This window comes from Cygnus olor, chromosome 10 (assembly GCF_009769625.2).
Source record: "Cygnus olor isolate bCygOlo1 chromosome 10, bCygOlo1.pri.v2, whole genome shotgun sequence".
NCBI classification, from domain to species: Eukaryota; Metazoa; Chordata; class Aves; order Anseriformes; family Anatidae; genus Cygnus; species Cygnus olor.
Window position 1 is genome coordinate 9,118,207 of NC_049178.1, and position 14,631 is coordinate 9,132,837.

General features: G+C 52.2%; 2 protein-coding genes across 3 annotated transcripts; both read left to right on the forward strand.

The window, feature by feature from the left end:
- Nucleotides 1-6,146: 6,146 nt before the first annotated feature.
- On the forward strand, nt 6,147-9,798 carry MANF (mesencephalic astrocyte derived neurotrophic factor). 2 transcript variants are annotated; one of them, XM_040568449.1, is made up of 4 exons: nt 6,147-6,300; nt 7,974-8,101; nt 8,920-9,061; nt 9,515-9,798. In XM_040568449.1, exons 1-4 carry the CDS (start codon nt 6,213-6,215, stop codon nt 9,697-9,699), a joined length of 543 nt encoding a protein of 180 aa, XP_040424383.1. In that variant the 5' UTR covers nt 6,147-6,212; the 3' UTR covers nt 9,700-9,798. The 2 variants fall into 2 exon arrangements, with proteins under 2 accessions (XP_040424383.1, XP_040424384.1); XM_040568450.1 differs by lacking the exon at nt 6,147-6,300 and adding an exon at nt 6,843-6,866.
- A 271-nt stretch (nt 9,799-10,069) lies between these two features.
- On the forward strand, nt 10,070-13,143 carry RBM15B (RNA binding motif protein 15B). Its single transcript, XM_040568442.1, has one exon. The coding sequence runs from the start codon at nt 10,114-10,116 to the stop codon at nt 12,877-12,879; it is 2,766 nt and encodes a 921-aa protein (XP_040424376.1). The 5' UTR covers nt 10,070-10,113; the 3' UTR covers nt 12,880-13,143.
- Nucleotides 13,144-14,631: the final 1,488 nt, after the last annotated feature.

The window sequence follows — 14,631 nt, forward strand, 5'->3', positions numbered from 1 at the left end:
CATATTTGTAAGAGTTTGAAGATCAATCAGATGTTGTATACAAATACCTAAATTATGTCAGGTCCACACAAAAAAAGGACGGAATTACTGAATTTACTAAATATGAGCCTCTCTGAAGTTAAGGTTCTGTTACTGTTCTGATATCTACCACATATTCTGTCTCCCTTTTCAGTGCTTAACTTAAAGGGTGCAGAAGATAGACTCCTATTGAGTTTTTGTGAATGCTGGAACTAATAATTCATGGAACTAATACTTCTCTGGAGGGTGGGGTGGCTGATAGCATAGTACAACTCCAACAGCAAACTCAGGCCTGGAGCAGGTGGAAGCAACAGCAGTTGTTGCACTTCTCTAACAGGATTTGAAGATTCTTTGTATAAACCACAGTGACGGGATGTTTTGAACAGGATCCGTTCATGCTATACCTAACTCTGATTTAAATTTAATATGTACTTGCCTTCCTCGGGTTTTCTTTGCATAACAAAATAGCATGTGCATTCCTCAAAAAATTGGCGGAATTCTGCTGCAAATCTCTCCATCGTGAGTGTACCTGCTGGCCCCATCTGAAACAAAAATGAGAAGAAACTACAGTAATAGAAGAAAAGCAATTAGAAAAATTCTCTGAATCCCACCCTTTTTTTTTCAATGACTGGGTTGGTTTTGTGCAGTGTCCAAAATTAAGATTCTTTTCCGTCCTTTCCTTCATTTCCTTTTTAGGTTACTTACCATTTCTTAGGTAAGGGATGCTTGCATATCCCTTCTGTGGGAATCAGCCAAAACTGGGGAGCTGGAGAGAGCAAGAGCCTTGGGAAACAAATTATGTGATATTTGAAATTTCCTCTAATCATGCTTCTTTGTAAATACCCCCATTTGAATGCTGTGTATTTGTACAGGAAATTGAGCAAAAAATGTATAGATTGTGATGTCTGACTGGTATTCTGCCCTGTAAATGTGTTTTTAACCTCTGGCATTCTGTGCTTATTTAAAAAAGGCAAAAACCTCTAACCACTTCTCTTTTGTGTATCCATGTTTAAAATAAAATCAAAACAGCTATCTTATCTATAACGGAAATCAAATTTAAAAGGAAAAAATAATTTGTACAAGTGTCTTAAAGGTAATTCATTGTATATATTGTGATAGCATGTTTCCAGAACCAACAAATAAGTGGTGTGAATTTTAGATGTAAATATCTGCTGTTTGTTTTGGGTTTCTTTCCCTTACCCATTCACTCGACTGCTGTGATGTGGAAATTAAAGATTAATACCTGATATTAAAATGGTACAGCTGTACATTCATTGCTGTCCTCCCGACAGGGTTATCCTCAGGCTTCTCTAGCTGGTCACCACAAGACAGGCGGCTGTCAGAGAGGGGCAGCACCACTACCCCCTGCAGCAGCCCAAGGCACCTCCTTGTCTGGCAGAAGCTTTAACAGAGTTTTGTGGGAGTACTTCCACAGGCCAGCTGAATCAGTTCCTTGATAGGTACCTCACTGCTTGGGTTGGTATGCACTGAGTGGCAGCCTAGTTCACATTTTTATGCAATAGCAAGACGTTTTGGCAGCGATTTTGTTTCTCAATTTTAAATATTTAAATACCAATCATTTTAAACAGAACAGATTTGAAAGAATAAGATGTAGAAACTAAAATTTATAGTCATTACTACATGAGAGTTAATCTCGAAGATGCCCATCTTCTTCCATTAGAACTAATAAATCAGGTCAAGGCCCAGGAGACAGAAAAAAATAACCCATTTCTCCCATCCTGTCTTGACAATGCAACAAAAAAAATATAAAACTCATCCCAAAAGCCATTTAGCAGTAAAATATAATAAAAGTGTAATTTAAACTGGCACTGTGGTGTACATAGACTGCCATCCCCACCCCCCTTCTTCATTAACTACATACCCCATGAATCACATAAAAATACAACAAGTTGTACTTGAAAGTACATGTAACATGGCAAAAGTGTTCAGCTGACACCTGAAAAGTGTCTGTATAAAGCACTCCCTTTGAGAATCTCTTCTTAGCCCAACTTACCAAGTCTGGTTTTTGTTTGTCTTTTAATTCAACTAAAAAATCTGCTACTGGAGCATAGGAAATGAATATTTGGTACAAAAAGACAGGTGAAGCCCTCAGCTTTAAACAAGTTAAATCTCATTTCCATTAAAGCCAAAAGAACAACTGTTTCAATGCAAGCCAAATACTTTATTTAAACTAAGCCACAACAGTCAGATTGAAATCTAAATACCCTAGCCAAATACTTCGCCCTAGCTAAGTCAGAGCTTCAGCAGTTTCCATATATGACCTGTGTAGCACAGTATGAATTTTCTTGTGAAATTGATAAGTAAACCTCTAGAAAATACGATAACCTAGCCCATAAAGATTCAGCCACCTCTGTGCAAATATACCTCTATTCCTAGAGGCTTTAAAAAAAAAAAAATGGTACCCATCACTGAACTTCAGGCAGCTGAATTTATTGCTCAGCAGAAAGTTGTCATAAATCCCAGCTTCTTCACTGACACTGTGCCAACCATTAGGGGGTACTCAGTCTGCGATGCGACCATCCCCGCCTGCAACCGTTGAACCGGATCTGTGCAACAGCTCCGTAACCTGCGGAGAGTTCAGTCTTCCACCTCTCACAACTGAAGCCTCAAACACAGCCATAGTTTTGTGTAAATAGCATGTTTCAGAGTATTCTCAACTTTTTTTCCCTATTCCTGGTTTTCGTGGAGCTGAATGAGCAGCACTGCACAACCTGTCACCCACTAGCTGGCAGCTTAGCTGGTGCAGAGTCCCACATGCGCCAGGCAATGGACTCCCTTACACTGAAGCAGCAGCAGCAGCAGCCCTGAGGCTCTCGCTAACTCCTTCAAATTACCGTTATCCTGCAGCCATTAATGTAAGCCCCGTGCTGTCCCACCACCACCTTTATCCACGCCACCTGCTTATTCACCGCTGTCCTCCTCTCACCCCCTGTGCTTACCTCGGGAACCACGGTATCGTTAGGTGAGCATATGCTGAATACTGTCTTCCTTGATCTAGCAGGAAAGCAGCATATTCTATACCAACAATTACTTGGCTTCTTCTTCCACCACTTTTTACTCTGATTTGAAACTAGCTTCCGTGCTGCAGCCTACCACATAGATTAAAAGAACCATTTATGAATTCATAGACTTCATTCACGTATTTACCATTGGTACGGACATACATGCACAGTTTTATTACTGTACATATTGGTAGTCATACTAGCCTTAAAGTCTGGGCAATCTCATTAGCCCATTCCAGTGTGGCTAATGAGCTGCAGGCATACAGCAAGCTCTTTGTTTTATTTTTCTATTTATTTCTGTAGCTGCGTTAGCATGCACTGTACTAACAAATACTTCACTGGACAGTGTTTGGAATGATATGTGTACAATTATATATATATATGTACACACATATATACACGTATACACACAAATTACAGCCCAATTTCAAAAGGTCTACAGCTTTTCTCTTTACTATCATGAGAGAATTGATGTGCTGTTTTTTCCTTTTCACAGGCTTCTCTATCCACCTGACACAAAGTAAAATCAAATTCACATTAGTGTTTCCACTATGTCTCCTGCTCAAGTCAGTCAGGGCAGTTCCATGCTACATTTTCATCAAAATGTAACCTGGTTTCACCTCCACCCTTAGCAAACACCACATTTCATTGTCCCCTCAGCCTCACCACAAGCACACAGTGCTGCCCTTCCCGTAACTGTAACCTCCTATCGGAGAGCTGATCATAAACCAGATCCCCTAGTAGCCCTACCCTGCTCACACTTTTCCTTCATAATATTAGCCCACCAAAACCATACATTGCAGGCATGCTCAGCACAAAAACTTAAGGTTTGGAGATATGTGGTTCCCATTCTTTTTTTCCCTTCCCCAAGGCAAATATTTATTAAATTAAATAGAAATTGCTTGGCTAGAAACAACCTCAATCCCAACTTTGGCAGTTATCAACGTGGAAAACAAGTAAACCATGTAAATGCTGGAATCAACATCTGCATCTCCATAATGGTTCACTCTCTAACCATCATCCTTTTCCACACGCAAAATTGAAAGGGAATGTTTTGTTTAGGTATTCTTCAAACTACCCTCCCTTCCCCTCACTCATACGTGACCAGATACCTATGCCTAGCTTTCACCATGAAACACCCAGGGCCTGCAGAACTTGGTCACATGCAGCACTGAATTCCTAGCAAACCACCTGCACTACCCATCCATAATCATGGCACTCTGGGCTGCCATCGTAACCAGCTCCATAAGCTTTTAGAGCTGACCAGAAGTCACCCAAGGTTTTACTCCTCGCTTAGCCATGTGCTCCAGCTTTAATTTGGTCATCGTTCACCGGCACAGTACTTCGCCTGTCTCCCAGGGCTCACTTCCTCAGCGCTATTGAGCTTAGCTAAAACAATGAACAAACCCACAGCCCAACACCACTGCGAGCGTGAGGAACAAACAAAACCCCTCTGCCCCTCTCAGCACCCCGGGGGGCATGGCAGCCCTAATGGACAGCACTAGCAGCTTCCCCAAAAGAGAGTTAATACTTGCTGTTTAACCAATATAACAGGACAATTTAGAATAGGGACAGAAATCCTAATCACTGGCTCCTACAGGCTTTGTGTCTTAGTAATCACAATGTAAAACACCACCCACATTTTATCTATCCCAAATTCTCACATCCAGGAACATCTCACCTCCCTCCTCATTCCTGCAGATCCCTCTTTATTCCAATGAGGGAATTAATTGAGTATCCTCCTGCAGATATGGTTTCCGTCCTTATTTCTACTCACCTGCCAGGTGACCTTTGCTGAACAAGGTCGCTCCTCATCCCCACCCGCTGAGGTGAGCCGTCACACCCACCAGGGCACCTGTTAGTGATTCGTGGAAGAACTCTACAACTCAAAGCGAATGAGTTATAAAGTAGGTATGTGGTTTCTTTTGGTGCCAGGCGCATGCAGGATAGCTCCCAAGGGCATGCGCACCCCAACGCAGCAACTTGCCTTGGTTATATGCAGTAAAGAGTTACACATGCTTGAAGTTTCCCAATACGCCTATACATATGCAAAACTTATCCCCGCTTTGTATTAAAATTAGCTCCAAGAAGTCATTTCCATAAACTCCTCCTGTCTGTGCTTGCGCGGTGCCTTCTGGTGGTGGTTGTCGGGAGTCGTGGGGATGAAGGTTGATAACTCTTTATCACCACTAGTTGACCCCCCTGCCTTTGTACAGACTCAGCTGCTCCTTGGCTCTTGTCCAAACCACAAGGTCCGTCTCAGTTGGTTTTTGAGAGAGGTTCCCATATTTGTCAGGAACCATCCTTTGTGAAGGGCCCCCAGACTCGTTTCGGTTAATTTGCACAGTAGTAAGCAAAGACATTCAGCAACGTCTATTTTTAGTGCGATTAAGCAAGCCCCCATTCTTCCATTCCTAGCTTCATTAGCACGGGGCTACACGATGTTGTCTCCTTTGACAAAATGGCATCCTTGGACATGCAGTTAAACATACAGCCCTGCGATATAACAACCGAGGGGTGCGCATTCCTCCCTACAACTTCAAAATTGTGTAAACGACAGACTATTTGTTCAGGGCAGTTCCTAGCACCTTGTCGTGATGGCTTCGAGAACAAGCGATGCACGCAGCGACTGGAATAGCACGGAGGAACTCAAAACGCGTTTACCGCGGCCCGCAGCACGCCCCCCCCCCAAGCCCTACAGCCCCTGGGAGCCTGGGCGCAGCCAGGCGCTTTCCCCACGCCGTGGCCGAAGCGCTGCGGGCCCCTGGCAGCAAGAAGAGCCCCTCAGGGCCGCCTGCCTTCCACAGCTCCCCTCCACCCTGTCCAGGCCCCGAGGCCGCTTCCGCCCCGCCCCGCCCCGCCGCGGGTGTGAGGCTCTGCCCCGCTACAAGATGGCGCCCGCAGCCAGCCGCGGCGAAGGCCCACGCGGACGCCTTTCCCTTAACAAAAATGGCGGCCGAGGGAGGCGGAGAAACTCCCCGTCCCGCCGCCTCCCCCAATCAGCGGCCGCCAACTCTCCCGTGGAGGCCGCGGGCCGGCCAATGGGAGGAGGCGGCGTGGAAGCAGGGCGGGGAGCGGGCCAATGGGGGAGGCAGCGGGTGGAGCGGGCCGCGGCGCGGGGGCGGCGGTGCCGGTGCCGGTGCCGGTGCGGCGGGAGCGGAGCGCGGCGGGATGCGGGCGGCCCACGGGCTCTGGGCGGCGCTGGCCCTGCTCCTGCTGCCGGCCGGCGGCCGGGCCCTGCGCGACGGGGAGTGCGAGGGTGAGTGGGGCCGGGCCGGAGGGGGGGCGGCCCCGGGGCCCCGCCCGGCCGGGCGAGGAGAGCGGAGCGGAGCGGAGCGGAGCCGCCCGCCGGGACGCGGCGCAGCCCCGCGGCGGGGGCCGGGCTGGCCGCCGGGAGCGGCCCCTCAGCGGGCAGCGGGAGCGCCCGAAGCCGGCCCGCGGGGCAGCGGGGGGCGGCCGGAGCCCGAGCTGCGCGGCCACGGCCCCGCCGCGGGGCGCCGAGCTCCCGGGCGGAGCGAGGGGAGGCTGCGGGGTGCCGGGGCCCGGCGGGGCGCGGGGGGAGCGCAGAGCGAGGAGGCTTCGGGCCGCTGCCCCGGGCCGGGCCGGCAGCGGGTTTCGGCTGTAAGGAACTCACCGGTACCGCCGCCTGCAGCGTCTCTATTCTTTCCGAAGGTTTTCACTTCCAACCAGCGCACAGGGGACATCAGTGTGTGTCTGTGGCTGGAGACAAACTGATGTGAGGTAAATGATGCTGTTGTGTGCGTACAGAAAATATTTTCCCAAATGCTCCAGCTCGTAATCGCTTCCAGCTTTAATGTGACGAGAGTAAGTTTGTATTTGATTTCATGACGGTCGTATTTGATTTCCTGCATTTACGGTTTTCTGTGCCACAGCTCGTGTTGGGAGCTGAACACAAGTTCGTGACACTTGCCCGTCCCTTCCCGTTGGGAAAGCCAAATTACACAGGACGCAGCACTTAGGGACAGGCCATACCTGACACCAGCCTCACACCTGGAAGCTCTGGGAATCCACGGGTCCTGCCGCAGGAATTGGTGGAGCCGCCGAGCTCCCGGTCCCGGCGGTGCTGCTGTTGGCAGGCGAGCTGTGCGAGCAGCCGCACGGGTGAAATCCGAAGCACCACAAGTTGCCGGGTCTCCCAGGCAGTCGCCCCGCCGCACCGATCCCGCCGGCCGCGGTACCCGCAGCCGTGTCCCTGCCCTGCTGCACGCGGCTGTGCTGTGCTCTGCCAGGAGCATGAGCTGCCCGATCGCTGCCACGGGGACGGTGCAACAACTAGGCTGAGTGTGCTCTTCCCGCAGGCAGGGGCTTGGGTCTGTCCTCTCAGCTGCTGAGGCACTTGTGGGAGTTTTGTTACCTTTAACCCTGCCCTCTTTGAATTTGTTTGAAACTGATGCAGAAGCTTGTGGGAAATGAGAGGAGAAACATGCCAAGTGGGTACAATGGGTAGCATTTTCTCTTGGAAATAATTCAACTGGGAACAGGAACAACTGATCAGTGATATCATGTTACTAGAGACTGTACAGGCTGGAGTGGGATCATGTAAACGGTTGTTTTTCAACTTGTAGTCTGACAAGTTGCTTTCCAAAGCAGCAAGAATAAGACGTAAATTTAAGTTTATGTTTTTTCCTCGGGCACTGTCTTGTGTTGTGCCCCCTGCAGCTGAATGCTGCTGCTCGTTCAATACAGTGTACAAAAGCCACCGGGCGCTCCCATGGTTTCCACCAGAAGTATCAGGGCATAGTGCTGATTGACCTGTGCTAAGAAAGACCTGCTGGAACACCTATGAAGTCACTGATTGCTAACACAGCTTCTAAAAGTTCTGTTCTCCACATCCCTTATTCTCTTTCCCTACAAGTGCCTTCTGAAAGCTGCACTGCAGAGGCAGATAACTCCATCCATCTTCCCTTCCAGTGTGCGTTACGTTCCTGGGAAGGTTCTACCAGAGTCTAAAGGACAACGGTGTTGAGTTCACACCCGCCAGTATTGAAAAGGAGCTCTTGAAATCCTGCAAAGAGGCAAAAGGCAAAGAGAACCGGCTGGTAAGTAGTAGTCAACAATATTTGCCTCTGGAGGAAATAAACTGTAGAACACTTGGCAAATGAAAGGAAACTAGTGCTTCTTTGTTAGTATGGTGTGCCCCTCCCAGGGGGATGTTCTGCCTAGCTCTTTGGCTGCAATTGGTCTCCTCTGTTCTTTCTTCTTGTTGTAAGAGGAGACGAGGAGTATGACCGCTTCACTCGAAATGTATATGTATGTATCCGTCAACAGACATCTTACTGGCTGACCTTATTACTCCTTGTTACTGAAGTGCTGAGGATTACAAAGCTTTTATTTGCTGTAGAACTTTCCTGCCAAACTGTATTTGGAGTGTAATATAAACTGTTAAAATACTTGCACTCTTCAGCTGTTTAGCTGAAAACTAAATAAAGGAAAACCAAATTGCCTTAAGTAAAAACAGATGACAATGCCTGAATGAAGAGCCCCAAGAAAAAGGCCCTGAACTCTCCTAAGAAGAGAATGGCAGAGGGACACCGTGAGAAATGCGGAGGGAAAATGCTTCAGAGCGTCTTTCTCCTCGAATGAAGAAGACTTCATTAACTCAATTCAAATTTTTAAAAACTTGAGACACAAGACAACCAGCCTCGACAGCTGCGAAGCAGCGTGACGGGAAGTGCCTGCTCAGTTCCCTTGGCTCAGAGATAGGCTTTCTTTTGCTCTTGTGTAGCAGTCGCTTGGAAAGTTCTGTCACTGTAAGCATCTAGCTGCGTAACTGTGCAGGGAGAGAAGACGGATAGAAAACCCTCCTTTTAGAAGCATTTTTCCATGCATCTCCACCTCATTCTTTTCTTCCCTCTAGTGCTATTATGTTGGGGCCACAAGCGATGCAGCCACCAAAATCATTAATGAGGTGTCAAAGCCCATGAGTCATCACATCCCTGTGGAAAAGATCTGTGAGAAACTTAAGAAGAAAGACAGTCAGATCTGTGAACTAAAATACGGTGAGTTGCCAGCGTAAGGGAAACTGCCCGTGCCTTTCTGGGGCACTGGGACGTTTGGGGTAAAACAGCATGCTAAAAGCGCTCACCCAGTCTGAAATTCTGTAAAATCCTGGTGAGTTGCACACGCCGGGGGTTCTCCGCAATGCCCCAGGAAGCTTTGTGGAGGCGCTCAGCCGGGACCGCCGGCCACTAACCCGTCCTGGCTGCCGCAGAGCCACTCACCTGCCTGAGGCAGGCGCCGGCAGCGCTGCGCTCGGCGTCTCCTTGGGACGGGGCAGGTCGGGCAGCACGCCTGGGGGGGGGGGGGGAGCGGGGTGCGGGGCTGCGGCCACGGCTCTCGGGTGAGCTCCGCGGGGCGGCCTCGGCGGCGCCCCCCGCGCCCTGCCCGGCCCTGCTGCGTCCCGCGGGGGCCGGGGCCGCTGAGCTCCGTCCGCCGCTGTGCTCTGCCCGCAGACCAGCACATCGACCTGAGCACCGCCGACCTGCGCAAGCTGCGCGTCAAGGAGCTGCGGCGGATCCTGGACGAGTGGGGCGAGGCGTGCAAGGGCTGCGCCGAGAAGGGCGACTTCATCCGCCGCATCCACGAACTGATGCCCAAGTACGCGCCGCGCGCGCACGGCGCCCGCGCCGACCTCTGAGGCGCCGGGGGGCGGGGCCTGGGGGAGGGGGGCGGGGCCTGGCGGCGGGGGGCGGCGCGCGCTGTACGGGACGCTCATTAAACTGCCGACGGTTTCCCGCCTGCCGTGTGACGTCATTGCGGGGCCCCGCCCCCCCCCCCCTCCCTCCTGCGCGCGCCCGCCCGGCCCGGCGAGCGGGGGGGGGGGAGTTCCCGCGCGCGCCGCCGCCGCTCCGGATTGGCCGCCCGCCGCCGGGGGCGTTCCCGCGCGCGTCGCTGCGCGGCGCCGTCGCGCTGGTGCCGGCGCCATGCGGCGGGGGCGCGGGGTGATGACGCGGGGCCCGCGCGGCGCGGCGGCCGGAGCCGCCTTCGTTCCCTTTTGTCCAAGATGGCGGCGGCCGCCGGAGGCGTCTCCTGAGCCGCGGGCCCCGGCGCCATGAAGCGGGGCGGCGAGCGGGACTCCAGCCCGCCGGGGGCCGGGGGAGGCCGCGCCGCCGCCGCCAAGCGGCCCCGCGAGCGCGAGCGCGAGAGCAGCAGCCGGCGCGGCCCGCACCGCAGCTCGGGCGCCTCCCGCAGCAGCCGGGACAAGCCCACGCCCGGCGGCGGCGGCGGCGGCGGCGGCGGCGGGGGAGGCGGCGGCGGCTCCGGCTCCGGCTCCCGCAGCCACCGCGGCGATGAGCGCGCCGGGGGCGGCGGCGGCGGCGACTCCAACCACCGCCCGGCGGGGAGCGGCTCGGCCTCGGGCGCCCGCGGCGGCGGCGGCAGCCAGGCCGCCCCCTCGGCCTCGGCGTCGTCGTCGTCGTCGTCGTCGTCCCGGGCGCTCGGCGTGCCCAAGGCCAAGGCGCTGCCGGGCGCCGTGGTGGCCCCCTCGCTGCTGCTGGCCGGGCCGCCGCCGGGCGCCGCGCCCTCGCTGCTGCTGGCGCCGCTGGGGGGCTCGGCGGGCCTGGCCGGGGAGCCGCCCGGCTCCTGCGAGTACAAGACGCTGCTGGTGAGCGGGCTGAGCGCGGCCCTGCCCGACCAGCTGCTGGAGGACGGCCTGTTCCGCCTCTTCCAGCGCTTCGCGGGGGGGGGCGCCGGGGACATCAGCGTCAAGCTCTCCCACACGCCCGAGCTCGGCCGCGTCGCCTACGTCAACTTCCGACACCCCGGGGACGCCCGCGACGCCCGCCGGCACGCCCGGGCCCGGCAGCTGCTCCTCTACGATCGGCCCCTCAAGGTGGAGCCGGTGTACCTGCGCGGGGGCCGCAGGAGCCGCACGCCGCCCCCCGCGCCCTCTCCGGAGCCCCTGGGGTACCTGCCGCCCATCCACAGCACCTACCAGTACAAACAGAGGTCGCTGTCTCCTGTCACCAGCCCCCTGCTGCGGGAGCCGCGGCCGAGGCACGCTCACGCTGCGGCCGCCGCCTTCGCTTTGGAAGCCGCCGCCATCGGGCTCTCCCGGGAGCGGGAGAGGGCCCTGGATTACTACGGGCTGTACGACGAGCGCGGCCGGCCCTACAGTTACCCCATCGTGGCGGAGGAAGACCTGATGCCGGAGGACGATCAGAGAGCTACCCGCAACCTCTTCATCGGCAACCTGGACCACAACGTCTCGGAGGTGGAGCTGAGGCGCGCCTTCGAGAAGTACGGCATCATCGAAGAAGTGGTGATCAAGCGCCCTGCCAGGGGCCAGGGCGGGGCTTACGCTTTCCTCAAGTTCCAAAACTTAGACATGGCGCACCGGGCCAAGGTCGCGATGTCGGGCCGCGTTGTCGGCAGGAACCCTATCAAAATTGGCTATGGTAAAGCCAACCCTACTACCAGGCTGTGGGTGGGTGGTCTCGGTCCGAGTACTTCCTTGGCTGCCCTGGCGAGGGAGTTCGACCGCTTCGGCAGCATCAGGACTATTGACTACGTGAAGGGAGACAGTTTTGCCTATATCCAGTACGAAAGCTTGGATGCTGCCCAGGCTGCCTGCGCGCAGATGAGGGGCTTTCCTCTGGGTGGACCGGAGAGGAGACTTCGAGTGGATTTTGCCAAAGCAGAAGAGACGAGATACCCACAGCAGTACCAGCCCGCACCTCTCCCCGTGCACTATGAACTGCTCGCTGATGGGTACAGCAGACACCGAAGCCTAGAGCAAGACTTGCGGGTGCGAGATAGGACTCCTCCACACCTCCTGTACTCGGACAGAGACAGGAGCTTTGCAGAGGCAGAGTGGGCCAGCCCTGCCAAAAACGCTGAACGCAGAAACAACTTGGAAAGCTACAGCCGATCGGTGCGTAGCCGGAGCGGAGAGCGCTGGGGCGGCGATGGCGATCGCACCGTGCCCAAACCGTGGGAAGAGAGGCGGAAACGCCGGAGCCTTTCCAGTGACCGCGGGAGGACTACTCACTCGCCTTACGAGGACAGAAGCAGGACAAAGGCCAGTGGGCCAGCTTTAGACCGCAGCCCAGACAGGGCTCGCAAAGAGAATCACACTACAGAATCCGGAGCTGAGAAAGAGCAGAGTAACTCCCTTCAGAACAATCGTCATGCGACTGAGGAGAAGCCCCATCGCGAGGCATCCGATGCTCCGCAGCCTAAAAAAAGGGACAGCGAACGCAATCATCGAACTGGCGAATCGGAATCAAAAACTCACGAGGAGCCAAAATCAGAGACCAAAAAGTTAAAGAATTTATCGGAGTATGCTCAGACACTGCAGCTTGCTTGGAATGGGCTTCTTGTGCTAAAAAACAGCTGCTTCCCCACCTCTATGCACATCCTGGAGGGAGACCTCGGCGTCATCAACGGACTCCTTAAAGACCATTCGTCCGGCGGGAAGTTAACGCAGCTCAAAATCGCTCAGAGACTTCGGCTCGACCAGCCCAAGCTGGATGAAGTCACTCGCCGCATCAAACAAGGCAGCCCCAACGGCTACGCTGTGCTCCTGGCGACCCAGTCCACCCCGGGAGGCGCAGGGGCTGAGGGGACCTTCCCTGTTGTAGAGCCTGGCTTGCAGCGACGGCTTCTCAGGAATCTGGTCTCCTACTTGAAACAGAAGCAGGCTGCTGGGGTTATCAGCCTGCCCGTGGGAGGGGCGAAGGGCAGAGACAGCACAGGCATGCTTTACGCGTTCCCTCCTTGTGAATTCTCTCAGCAGTACCTCCAGTCAGCACTAAGGACATTGGGAAAGTTAGAAGAAGAACATATGGTGATAGTTATAGTCAAAGACACTGCCTAGCCCACACTGTCTTTTCAAATTCCATGTTTTCTTTGTGTGTCACACAGCCCCGTTGTTTTTAAGGCCGATCATTTTGGTGGAGGCTCAAAACACCTCGACCAAAGTGGTAAGATTTTTAGTTTCTAATTAATTTTAATACCATTTAAATAGAGCCCATTTTATTCGTTTTTAATATGTGACACTGTCCGCTGTTGTTCTGTATTTTTATTTTTTAACTGTATGAAAAGTTGTCAGTAAAGCCTTGTTCACTGATGGATTTCTAAACTTGTGCAGTATCCTAGTTTTTATGGCCCTGTAAAGGGCCACCCCCTGTGCCATCAGGAGCTGGAAGGTGACGGCCGCAGCCGCCAGCCTCCTGCCCCTCCTCAGTCTGTGTGTCCTGCAAGGTGGGAGGGGGAGTCCTCTTTGTGATGGATGAGAAAGACTGGTCCTGCTATTTTTATTCTTTTTTTTGCTCTGTTTGCTTTTTATTTCACAAATTTAAGTCTTGAAGCACTCCTGTTGATTCTCTATTTGTGGATTGAAGCTTCCCAGGAAGCCAGCTACCAAGGAAGCAAATCCTGCCTAAGAACAGAAATGGTTTTTAATGCGCAACAAAAAGTTATAGTTGATACTTTGGCAAAAAGTTTGCTGCTAAGGAGGCAACTCTGTACTCGGTTCTGTGAGGTTCGAAAGCAGCCGATATGTGGCTTGGTCAGAAGTTCTTGGGCAAAACAAAAACAAAAAAAAAGAAATGAGGTTTCCTGGTTTTCTTAAAAGGAAAAAAAAAATCAAGCAGGAGAAAAAGGAAAAAAAAAGTCAATGAAGTGGGAACCTTGTTGGGCCTGTGTTAGATGTAGACAAGCAAATAAAGGGCGTGAAGCTTTTTTTTTTTTTTTGTGAATTATATGTGCCCTTTTGCATAGTCAATCATATTGCACTCTCTGAAATCCTTTATTGAAAGGTAATTTTTTTTTTTTTTTTATTAAAGTTAAAACTTGGTTGCAAGCTTACAAAAAGAGAGGCAAAACATCTGGCTGTCAGAAAACATGGAGCGTTACCACAAGTAGCACCTGTCTGTGGCTGCAGGAAACCTGCAGAGCAAAGCTGGACATTGAAGCTGGGCTGGCTGCTTCACCTTGCCCAGCTGTGGTATGGGACAGTTATTCAGGAGCAAAGCCAGGACACCTGCAGCTCTGATTTTGCCGTAACTTAAGGATGTGGTAACTATTTTAAACTTGAGTTACAATCCACACTGGGGATAATTTTTTTTTTTCTTTTTTTTTTAGTATTTTGAAATGTCTATAGTTTTTTTTAGGAGGCTTACAGAAGTGTGTGGGATTAAAACTTTTTTTTTTTTTAAAAAAAGGTTTCTTTAAACTTGCAGGGTTTCTTTGTTGTGGTTTTTGGTGGTAAGCAAGTGAGCAGAAGCCTGGGCGACCCAGAGGCTTTTGCACCTCTGTGTCTGTGTGTGACTGAGCAGCCTCACTTGCTGACAGCTGCCAAAGGCCCTTTTAAAACTGTTCTCAGGTATGATTGGTGGCAAAAAAACCTATATAGCAGGGAGCATAACTCAGCCTAACGATGCTTCTATTCCTTTTTTTTTTTTTAATTTTTTTTTTTTTTTAACCCTGCAGTTTCACAGTGTGGACATCATCAAGCGATGATGTATGAGCTGTTACTTAATTTAATATATTTCTATCAAGTATGGTTGGTTTTGTGTGTTTTGTTTTGTTTTTTTAACATTTACTACTGTGATCATGCTAGAAGTAA